General features: G+C 34.8%; 1 protein-coding gene across 3 annotated transcripts; it reads left to right on the forward strand.

Annotated features, from left to right (window-relative positions):
* The first annotated feature begins 1,297 nt into the window (after positions 1-1,297).
* Positions 1,298-11,403, forward strand: LOC147293001 (CMP-sialic acid transporter 3-like). Of its 3 annotated transcripts, none has more exons than XM_086232939.1 (16): positions 1,298-1,614; positions 2,173-2,365; positions 3,428-3,544; positions 4,196-4,252; positions 4,583-4,660; positions 5,221-5,265; positions 6,220-6,279; positions 6,492-6,614; positions 6,786-6,863; positions 8,451-8,520; positions 8,807-8,914; positions 9,114-9,247; positions 9,422-9,501; positions 10,216-10,261; positions 10,373-10,434; positions 10,788-11,403. In XM_086232939.1, the coding sequence occupies exons 2-15, from the start codon at positions 2,198-2,200 to the stop codon at positions 10,421-10,423; spliced, it is 1,215 nt and encodes a 404-aa protein (XP_086089065.1). In that variant the 5' UTR covers positions 1,298-1,614; positions 2,173-2,197; the 3' UTR covers positions 10,424-10,434; positions 10,788-11,403. The 3 variants fall into 3 exon arrangements, with proteins under 3 accessions (XP_086089065.1, XP_086089066.1, XP_086089064.1); XM_086232940.1 differs by having other exon boundaries at positions 2,183-2,365; XM_086232938.1 differs by having other exon boundaries at positions 2,157-2,365; positions 10,788-11,401.
* Positions 11,404-11,962: the final 559 nt, after the last annotated feature.

An 11,962-nucleotide genomic window follows, 5' to 3' on the forward strand; every position in this document is an offset into this window, starting at 1 on the left:
AAAAAATAAAAAAGTTACTACTAAAAAACTAAAAAGATTAAAATTGAAAAAAAAAACAAAAGAATTAAACTCTCTCTCGGGGCTGGGTGGGGGGGCTTGCGAAGGGGCGGGGCAGGCTGGGTTGGGGTGAAGAGGGGTGGTTGGGGAGGGGCTAGGTTGGGTTGGGGAGAGAGAGGTAGGGGTGGTTCTGGGTGGGAAAGAAGAAAGCGGACGAGGGGGGGGGGCTGGTGCTGGGTGGGGGGTGCGACGGGGGCTGGGGGTGGAGGGTGTGACGGGGCGGGGGCTGGGGCTGGGTTGAATGGGGTGCGACAGGTGGTCGGGCAGGCTAGGGGCGGAAATGGGAGAGATGGAGAGAGAGAGAGAGAGAGAGAGAGAGAGAGAGAGAGAGAGAGAGAGAGAGAGAGAGAGAGAGAGAGAGAGGGGGGGAGCTTAGGGTCGAGTCGGCAGGTAAGGCCTCCGCCGACGGGTAAGCTGTCGTCGACGAGGGCATGCAGTCCAGATCTGCTGCATCTCAGTTTTTTTTTTTTGCTTTTTTTGTTATTAGTTTTAATCTATTTTAAATTAATTTTTAGTTTTAAACTTTTTAATTTTTTTTTTCCTCAAAAAAAAAAGTTTTGATTTTTTTAGGTAGTAAGCTTTGTTATTTAGTTTTTTTTTGTTTAATTTTTATTTGTTTTAAAAATATGAAATAACCAAATTATCTTTTTTTTACGGAAAAGTTAACGGAGTTGACAGATTGTCCCAAACTAACATAAATTCTAAATATGTATCATACACTAAGACAAATTCAAACTAGTGTCATAAATTAAGATTGACTCTAAAATAGGTGTCCTGTTTGAAAATTTTTTCTGCAAATATATGTACAAAAGCGAAATTTGATATGATCTTTTTCACTTACCAAGCTTCAAATGCACATGGCTCTCACCTTTTCACTGATACTTACACAGTTACACGTGGCACTTTCTACTTTGACTGCGATTAAAGCTCAAACTTAAAAGCTCTATTTTTATTCACATCAAAATAATGATGTGATCAACAAAAGCTTACTTTAAAAGTACAACAAATTTCAAGCGAAAGAAACATCCAACCCGAAAACAAAACCAAACAAATCAAAACTTAAGAGCAGTGATCACATTAACCATCCAATTTATCACCCGCTCTGACCTCTCATTTGTCCACCCAGCCGCGACATCTCATTGGTCCGTCACAAATCGCTTGCGTCAGTCGGTCACAGTCCAAGCACACAAAGACCGTGTTGTGTAAACTCAAAGCAAAAAAAAAAAAAAAGGTAGTTTTACAGGGAGAATGTTTAGAAGCTCTTTCGTTAAGCTTTCCCTACAAAACTCTCTCTCTCTCTCTCTCTCTCTGCATATTCCTCGCATATTTGGGAAATCGAATTCCCATCAAATCTAGAAAACGAGGAGAGAATTCGAAATCTCACATTCTCGGGAATTCTCAAATTGCCGAATTTTCTCTGTTTTTCGATTCCATTCAGTTTCTGAGGGAGGTGAAATTGAGTTCCGGTGAGTGTGGATCTGACCGGCGAAACGAATTGAAGTCTCAGATCAATGCGTTGTTTGGAGGCATTCTAGTTCCGGTCATTGCTATAATTCGGTTAGTTAAGACTCAAATTTTATTATTTTTTATCCAGCTAAATTTTTTGGTCGAGAATTAGCAAGATCTGAGCTATGTCTGCGTTTCTGTAATTTTTTGGTTTCATTTGAATGGAATTTGGGGTTTCTACGACTCTATTAATTGGTTCTTAAAGTTTGTATATAACTTTGCTTGTTATAAAGGTAAGATCTGCTTCAATTGAGGTATTTGATAGAATTGAGCTACCATTTACCTTCTGTTTGGTTGCTCAGAAAGTGTGGGAAAGGAAAACAAGAAATGGAACTTAGAATATATGAGAATGGTTGGTCTTATTGGGTTCTACGATTCCAAGACTAAATTATTTTCCTTTATAATTTATTTGGTAGGTCTTATGTATGCATTTTTAGAGTTTTATGTTGTCACATATAGTTCGTTATCAATTATTGTGTTTATATTATACATAATAGTAATGCTCTAAGATTGTTTCTCAGTTTTTAAGAGGGCTTGTAATTATGCTATGTAGTTTCAGATTGTGGATTTTTTTTGTTTTTTTGATTTTGTAGATTTGATTTAATATAGAGCGTGACAGAGGCGGGGAAAATTGATGAAGAACGGGATTATGGAATGCAGTGTATGCCATTCAAAGTTGGTTCCCTCAAACTCTAAAGCTTACTCGAAGGCGTATGACCGGCACAAGAGCAGGATATCATCTAAGCAACGTGCTCTCAATGTCCTCTTGGTTGTTGGTGATTGTATGCTAGTTGGTCTACAGGTTTATTTTCATATGTATACTTATTTTCCTTAGCTTCCATTGCAAACAAATTCCTGATTACAAGAAAAGTTAGTAAAGTCAAGTAGAAAAGGTTATTACTTGGATAATTCTATGTTATGATGCATAATTTTATGTCTATTAAGAAATAATAGGTTTAAATACACTAATGCCCCTTGATCTTTGAATAGTTTCCCATTTTGGTCCCTGACCATTAAACTTTATTTGTTTGTTTAGTAAGGACAAAATCAAACATCCGTTTAGAAACTTGATGAAACAAGGGCAACTTCATCCATTTTAGGTGCTACCCACTTCTAAACTCTACATCCTAAACTCTAAAACTTACACTTTCTCACCATTCCATCTTCTTCCCTCCCACTCTCCTCTACCTTCCTGCCAATACCAAGAGTCAAGTGGTTATGTATTTGATAATTCAGTGGTTCCAATATTTTATTCATTATATAACATGGTTGAGTATGTTTTCTCAACTACCAGGGCAGCTACCAATATCATCATTGTCAACCTACTAGAGCTATTGCTATTCTTCTACCAACCCCACAAACTAGCATCAGCCCCACCACTGCCATCACCATTCCCGTAGCTCTTAATGACCAAGATGTTGCTAAGTTGCTAACATCCCGCCACCACTTCACTGTCACCATTTTTATTACCATTCAACCACTCTGCCACAATTTCAGTGTCACTACTGTTGCAAATGCCATCTTTGCTTCTATTGTTGTCACTTCCATTATCATCACCATTACTGCCCTCAGCAACTCCATTAATTCTGTTGAATTTGATCTACTGATTCAACATATCAATTTCATTTCTATTTTTGGACTATGAAGATAATTTGATTACCAAACATGCTAGAAATTATACAAAATTTGAAATCAAGTTGATTGTTCATATCATTGACTGTTTCAAAAAAGTCCTTTCAAATGTCTCTTTTTACTTGTTAGATATTGATATGCAGAAAGCTGCAAGCTTACAGTAATTTTTTGTGGCAGTTCATCGCAATTTCTTGATTATCTGACATGTTTACTTTTTTTCTTTTTCTATCAGCCTATTCTGGTTTATATGTCCAAGGTGGATGGAAAATTCGATTTTAGCCCAATTAGTGTTAACTTTTTGACAGAGGCTGCAAAGGTTCTATTTGCTGTTGTTATGCTATTGTTGCAGGTATAGTCAACAACCTTTTTCTTTCCCTTACAAAAATATGTATTATAATATTCAGGCCTTTTGATTTGTCACTTTCCTTAGAACAATTATGAGGAGTTTTATTGGTAAAACCTATTATACTTCAAGAAAAGGAAGATTTCAGATTCAGTCACTGTTATTCCTTAATGCCGTTAAGTTTCAGCACATGTTATGGGTTCTAGCATTCTTGTTTAAGTGGAATAAGCTTCCCTAAGAAGTTGACTCAAAATTTTATCCGGTGTTGTCAAAGGCATTACCTTGTGTGCCCAGGTGCTGAGGTGAGGCTAGAAAATACCTTAATGTCAGGTGACATGCATTCACTTGGGTGAGCATCTTTTTTATGCCTGGGTGAAAACCTGGTGTTAGGAGCTCCCGCCTTTTGAAGATTTTGGATCTAATATGCCAAAAGGACAAAGTTGCTCACATGTGTTTTGTAAGTTTAAAATTGAGCGGTGAAATTGCATATGAAGAGACATATCTGTTATGGAGGGAGAGAGATTTCTGATAGTTGGTATTATCTCTCACATTCTAGATTATATTAGTGGAAGGATGTTCGCAAAGTAGTTAGGATTTTATCTTTCTTGATGGGCTTGATTTTCTATTTTCTTATTGAGGTTTTGGCTGATTCTGCAGGCTAGGAATCAGAAAGTCGGGGAGAAGCCTCTTCTCTCAATTTCCACATTTATGCAGGTTGTCTTTCCACTGGCATTACACAGTTGTTGATTTTTTAGGTTCATGTTTTCGTACAGTTTGTCTTTTCTTTACATGTCATGATAGTGTAACAAACAGAATTTGGGCCCTCCTTTATTTTGATATTCATGGTCTCTTATCTTGAAACTTCACGTGGTCCTATGTTCTATGTATTAGTTTTCTTTTGTTTTCCATTACCAAATTTCTTGGCATCCATATTTGAGTTATCTTGTGTAGCTGTAGGTTTGCTGATATTTTGGAGTTTATATTGTTGAGAAGATAAACGTGGTCATTTGTGATCTAACAAATATCATTTTACTCTTTTTGCAGGCAGCTCGGAACAATGTGCTTCTTGCTGTTCCAGCATTTCTGTATGCTATTAATAACTATTTAAAGTTCACCATGCAGGTATAAGTTCTTTTTATAGATCCTCCGAATGCATGTGTGTATATGAGTGGTGTACATAGTTAACCCTTAAATTTTTAACTTTTAGACTGATTGATGGGGCACTCGTGCTATTCCTACTGAGACAAAATTGTGATATGACCAATATGTTTAGCTCTAAGGATTCTCTCCCATGAAGTTTAGAACCCTTCTGAATGGATATAGTGGATGGTGCAGGTCTATTTAGAACAATTAACTTTTTAAGGGTAAAGGTCTAAGTAATTTTTTAAATAGATGAGGCAAATTGGTTGTGGCCATGCACCAAACTTACATACCACAACTGCTTAGCTGCCTAGGATGGAGTGTCGGCTACCAGCTTATATATATTTTATTTTTTGTTTAATAGTGGGGGATACCAGGATTGGCCATTGCTTAGGCTTCATGGGCATTTTTACATGTATTTCTACTGGTTCATTTCATCCAAATTTTATCCTTATCTTCATTGAAGGTTACCATTTGCTGATATTAGAAAGCTTCTGTATTGTATTAAAGTCATAAATAATGTGAAATTACTTATTTTGCAGCTATATTTCAATCCTGCAACTGTGAAGATGCTGAGCAATTTGAAGGTACTTATAATTTGACAATATTTATTATTGGTATCTTAATGATATTACTGGCAATATCATCATTTGCTTAGCCGTTGGTTTTTGCATTTCTCTCATGGAAATATTGCCTCTAGCTGTTTCGAGCTTCTTACTTGTATAACAATTCACATTTTTATTCAGTAGATTATAGCTGACTTAAGGCAAAATTTGTACATATAGGTGACTTTATTGTTTAATATCCTGTAATTGACATTTTATTTAGCTTAATATGGACCACAGTTTGAATTCTTGGTGCTAGTATAAGTTATAACTACAAGATCAGTTGGATATATTTCACCATATAAATGAGATACGAACAACTGGGTAGCCACTTCTTTAATTTCCCAAGAAGAAAGCCTAGTAAAACTTAAATATGAGGTGAAAAGGTCTTTTGAAAGATGTGGAAAAAAATATTAAGTACCACATTCTGATTTCCTAAATGGTAGCAAGCATTCTCTCCTGATGTGCAACTGGCTCATGTAGTTATTCCAGCTTCTAGCAACTACTGCTTACATGATTTCTGTCTTTTCATTTTGCTAGAGTAATTAACAATCTATGGAAAGGAAGAGCCTCTGGCACATGAGAGAGCATGTGGTGAGAGGCTAATTAATTGTTAGTGTGGAGATCACAATAAATTTCAAGGACACCAAACCCAGTGTTAGTGTGATGACATGTCTGACATGGTAACCTCAATGGAAAAAAAAAAACCTTCATTGTTGGTGTTAGTTCCAAAGAAGTTGCTTGGCATGCATATTTATGTCCAGCATGAAAAGATATGTTAAGATAGTTTTTGTTTCACTTGGTGTTACTTATAGAAATTCCACCTGGTGTCAGTTGAAGAAATTCTGCGGGTCATTTCCTTTAAACAAATTAGGTATCTTCTTGTCTTAAATTCATCACTTATTAAATTTCTATAGTTTGACAATGGACATGCAGGTGTTGGTGATTGCTGTTTTATTGAAAATGATAATGAAACGCCGATTCTCAATGATTCAGGTTAGTACCTTTTTTTATTTATCTTTCCAGCCAAGAAAAAAAAGGAAGTTTTATATTTTACTCCTTGAACATTTTTGTTCATTTCGTGTTCCTATTGTTGATGGAATGATGGGAGAGTAGTCATTGTAGAACTTTGGATGATCTTATTTGAACATAAACCTATCAATCCTATGCTTGTTATATGGTATCAAACTGATCTTACTTTTATACAGTGGGAAGCCCTTGCTTTGTTGCTCATCGGGATTAGTGTAAATCAGTTGCGATCTTTACCTGAGGGTTCCTCTGCTTTGGGTCTTCCAGTTTCAACAGGCGCATACGTCTATACATTGATCTTTGTAAGTGATTTCTGATATTTGTTGTTTCTAGCAGTGATGTCCACTTGTTTAACATGCACCTTTAAGTTTCTAACTATTTCATCCCGTTGGCCTAAAATTAGTATCCTTTTATTTTATGTTTCCAAGGCCTTTTCATGCATGTTGGAGACTTATCTTAGATTCATTTTACAGGTAACAGTTCCATCCTTGGCCTCTGTATACAATGAGTATGCTTTGAAGAGCCAATATGATACAAGCATTTACCTCCAGGTGATATATTAAGATTGTTATGATTGGTTTGTATGCTAAGCCATGAAAGTAATGGGTAATTAAATGATGTTGAGGAATTGAGTTTCTAAAAGGTAGAACGTGGCATTAGCTTCTGTACTTGCAGTTTGTGTAACTACTTATCAGAACTGGACTAGTATAGTATTAGTGGATTTTAATTACTTGTTTTATGATTTTTACTTGGGAGGAGCTATCTATTAGGTTTCTCTAAATTACCAAGTAATATATGGGTATGATTGTGTTTGGGCTGGAGTTTGAAAATGTTGAGCATGAGATTAAAATCTCTTGGTAGCTTGGGTTAGCCCAAGAAGTAAAAAAGGATTGGATCTACAGGGTTTGTATGCAAGGATGGGCAATGTTGGTAGAAATATCGGCAGTCTAGATTTATGGAAATATTGATATTAGTGGACACATTACTGAAAAATATGGAAACGACAAAAAATTGCCTAAAGCATGTAGATTTGTTAAAATAGTATATCTACAAAATATATGACATGTAGGGTGAAAACAATGTGCTTTGCTGACACATACAACCTTTATACTTGAATGCTAATGAGCAGAACTTCTTAATTTCATTTTTTATGTGTATGAAATTAAATTGAATAATCATCTAGTGTGGTTTGAACTCAGGCATAACCTGAGAAAAGTTAGATCTTTAACTGTTAAGGTCCATCCTAATTCAGTAAGCAGGCATGGGCATAAGCATTCTAGTGTTTAAATTTATTTCTTTATTTAATTTTTCTACATAGCACACAACAACTTATTTTTAAATTACCTTGGTGCCCTTAACATTTCTACTATATTAAGGGTATGTTTGTCATTTCCCAATACCCATACATTTAACCCACAAATAAATTTCCAACACAAAATTTTGAAATATCATCACATGTCAGACAATCATTTCCCCACTAGCAGGCCAGCAGACTCTCATCCCAAAACAACTCATTAGCTTTCATTTTCTTTTTTAATGGGTCTGCTTTCTCCCTTACACAATGGTTCTTTAGTCCCTTGCACTCGCAGTCATGGCTTCCCGCTTCCCTTATTTTTCTTAAAATGGTGAATCCAATAAAGCCTGCATGCATTTTCAGATTTTTTTGAGCAAGAACACAGGAAATTTAAAAAGATAAATTAGTAAATGGCTTGGATCGGAAATTGCCAAACTTTCTATGGGTTCTTAGGAGCCCTATTCGGAAAATGAGGCATTTTGCCTCATATTTCCTGGTTTTCACCGATGTTGAAGTTTATTGACATGCTGGCAACATATTGTTGTGATGTGTCGGTGACAGGGTGGAAGGATATACCTATTCCACCCTTTTAAATACTGATTATATATTTAGAAATTCATTGAGCTTCTAGTATTTCCTATGTGGGTTAGATGTTTGACCTGATTATAAGATCAATTTACCTTAGTTTGAACCTACAGCTTTGTAAACATATCTTAGAAACTTTTGTATCATGTCTCATTGTTCTTACTGTGTTAAATTTAAGTTTGGAGATTCATTGAAAAATGAGAAATATGATTCATCCATTTATCTTCTTAATTTTAAATCTTCTTTTTTTGGCTTGCAGAACTTATTTTTATATGGGTATGGTGCTATATTCAACTTTCTAGGAATATTGGCAATGGCCATTTACAAAGGTATGGACAACAATATGCTTAATTGTTATCGCAGAGAAATCAGAATTCATGTTTTTTGATATAAAAAATAAATAAATAAATAAATTCTAAAGGAAAGTCCCAAGTACAGAAGTAGTACACAACAATTTAAAAGCATAAAGCCAGAATAAAATCCAATAGCTGTAAAGGGGGGTTCATTACTCCACTCAAAATGGCACCTAAAAACTTTTAAGAAGGAAACTTTTTGAGAATTATTATTGTAAATTTGTGTTTTAAGTCGCATCCTCATGTTGTTTCCATGTTTCAGGTCCAAGTAGCTTTGATATCCTTCATGGTCATTCAAAAGCTACGATGTTTCTGATAGCTAACAATGCAGCACAAGGAATTTTGTCCTCGTTTTTCTTCAAATATGCAGGTTAGTTATCTGCATTAGCCATTTCAGGTTTAGATATCATGCCAATAAGTGTATGAACATTGTTGCAATATGGAGGTTTCTACTAAATACTTTTAATTGAGAGCGATCTTTCTTATTCAGCTTCTGCTTTCATGAACTTACCACTTTCTTTAATTTCACTTTTCTTGTCACTCATTCATTGAAAGACGTCCATTTTCAGATACAATTCTAAAGAAGTACTCGTCCACAGTCGCTACTATCTTCACAGGCATAGCATCTGCTGTGTTGTTTGGTCATACTTTGACTATGAACTTTTTATTAGGAATTTCTATTGTCTTCATCTCGATGCACCAGGTAATCTTAGCTAATGGGCCTTTTGATTAATAATTTTTTTTGTTGGAGTATGAAAAGCTATTTTCAAAAGAAAATAAGTATAAATTCGAAAGCTTTCTTTGTACTTTGTTTTTATTTCATTTTTTCCTGATCACTTTGTTCGGTGACCTGTGTTTTTTTCAATTTTCCATTTAGTTCTTTTCTCCCCTTTCAAAAGCCAGAGAAGAAGAACAAAATGGGAAGCTAGAATTGATGGATGTCCATGAGAATCCCAGGTAAATGCTCTTTCTCTTTGCTCATTCTGTTGTCTAGAATAGTGGTGTGGCATGGCAAGATTGTTGAGGGTTCAAACAACGTCCCTGTTTATATGTGTATGCTTGATACAAACAACAAGGCCCATTAAATCATTGATATTTTACTGTTAGACACTAACATGAATAGGCCAGAAGGAGTTTAATGTTTTGAGTAATTTTACTGTACTTTTTCTATTTCATCATTTCTAGATTTATACTACTTTATTAAGGAAGACCTTGAGTTTCAACTCATGCTTTAAGCAATTGATTCTCTAGAAGGAAATTTGGAATTTGATGCCACTATTCCAAGCAATTACATAATTTCTCTCATGCATTGCGAAAATTATTGAGTATAACCGATATACCGCCACATGGTGTAACCAATCCAACTTGTAAGGGTATTATAGGACGTCAAGTTTATATTTGTACGGCATAGTTTTAATAACATCCACTTATATTATAACACATAAGTTTGTTATACTATGTGGTAGTATATTGATTATACAGAAAAATTTCTCCATGCATTGCTTACATACAAGTGACCGAACCAGCACAGATAACCATTTATTTGCACCCCACAAGGGCCACAATAAAAAACCAAAAAATAGGAATCATAAGTATGAGGAATTCACGGAAAAAGAAATTTAGTCTTTTCTTCATGAGTTACTAATGTAGTTTTTTTTCCCCCTGATTCAGGTCAAAGGATTCCTTTATAAATATGGCGGCAGGGGCGAATGAAGAGGTTTAAAATTACAACTTTGTCTTGTAAAGCTTTTTTACTTTTTATTTTTTTATACGTTTCTCTCATACTCATTTTCTTAAAGTGTTTCCTTATAAATTTACCCTTTTCCAGGCTAGTCATCGTGTGGGAACTGACGAAAGACAGCCACTTCTTCCCAAATAAAGTTAATTGGAGTATGTTATTCTTTTTAACAATTTGTTGTTGGTTACATACCTCTGCTGCATATCAATTGAAGATGTTGAATGGGAATTAACTGCCTTACAGTTGAGGATGTTGAAATTTAGAAACAGTTAATATAAATGTCACATCCAGTAACATATTAAGCCATTATAGATCTAAGAAGGCTACAGTGTTTTATGAGACATCCACAACTCCACATTATTTGGTCGAAAATGAAAAAAAAAAGAAAAAAAAAAGGAGCATTCCTATATATTTCATAAAATATCAACCTGAAATCTTTGATTGCAGATTGCATAACTGGCTTTTGAATTTCATAATCAGGCTTTCCTTTGTTATTTTGTTGCAGGTTTTTCTTTCTTTGTTTTTTTCTTGAAGGAATTTCTTTTGGCAAGAATTAAATGATACAAGAGATTAAAGCAAGGTTCCTCAAACATTCAATAAATTAATCTGAGAAGAAAATACTTTTCTACTGTTTTTGGGATCCCTTTCCTATGTCACAGGGCTTCCCTAAGTTGGTGTGTAAAGCAATTTGTAAACGAATTCGGAATTCCATGTATACATACCGTTGAGTGATCCTAATTTTTTGGCTGCACAAGATTTGGACAGAGAATAGCAACAGGGTTGGTGGTGTCGTCCACAGTTATGTTGTCTTCTTTGTATTCTTTTACCTTGGACCACATAGAGATATCTTCCCCCAAATGTCATTATTTGTATTTTTTTTTTTTTTGGTTTCATAGACTTAGATTTTGTCTTGGTATGGGACAACTCGTCAGGAAAATAAAGAAGAATGTCCTCTTTTCCCAGCCTCCATATGAAATCTTGTTAGTGTACTTTCTAAGTGATATATCAATTACTTATCAATACAATGAAAAAATAGAAATTTTTTTCCCTGGCAAAATCTGGCAAACCTTTTATTATTGTATTATAAGGACTATGGAGCAGGAGGAAGTTATGAACAAATTTCATTTATTTAGGTAATCGGCTATATTTTGTATTTGTTTTGAGACAAATCTGAAGATGTTGATGACCTGACTTTAATTGTCAATGCGCATTATGAGAAAATCCAAAATATTGATTCAGTATAAGATTTATTATTTATATTATCAATAGGAATTTTGGATTTAAATACCTAACCCTAATAATTCTTTAGGTAATACTAGGCCCAATAATCTCAGTTGGGCTACTAATTTAGAGTCAGTGAATGATAAAGTATATTTTTTATACCCTAATGGTGCGTTTGGATGAAGAAAAAAAACTTGGAATTTAAATAAAACTCAGCATTTAAGAAATTATATGCTCTAATTTTCTTGTTTGGGTATATAAATACAGAATTTTGCAAATTCTATGTGGAAAAAAACTTGGGATTTAAAGGCTGTAAATTCCAAGTTTAAATTCCACCTAAATTGGTGTCATTTTCAAAATTCCAGTTTTTATAAAAAAAAAAAAGTCGTGTTCACCCATCACCTTGCCAATTAATCACAATATCACCACCACTAACACCATGCCGCCGCTACCACCACC

This window comes from Dryas octopetala, chromosome 2, assembly GCF_963921425.1.
Source record: "Dryas octopetala chromosome 2, drDryOcto1.1, whole genome shotgun sequence".
NCBI lineage: Eukaryota > Viridiplantae > Streptophyta > Magnoliopsida > Rosales > Rosaceae > Dryas > Dryas octopetala.

Coding starts and splice junctions, on each gene's coding strand:
- LOC147293001 (XM_086232939.1), top strand. CDS start 2,198: ATGAAGAACGGGATTATGGAATGCAGTGTATGCCATTCAAAGTTGGTT. Junction 4,253..4,582: donor CAATTTCCACATTTATGCAG/GTTGTCTTTCCA, acceptor CTCTTTTTGCAG/GCAGCTCGGAACAATGTGCT. Junction 9,248..9,421: donor TCTTCATCTCGATGCACCAG/GTAATCTTAGCT, acceptor TTTTCCATTTAG/TTCTTTTCTCCCCTTTCAAA.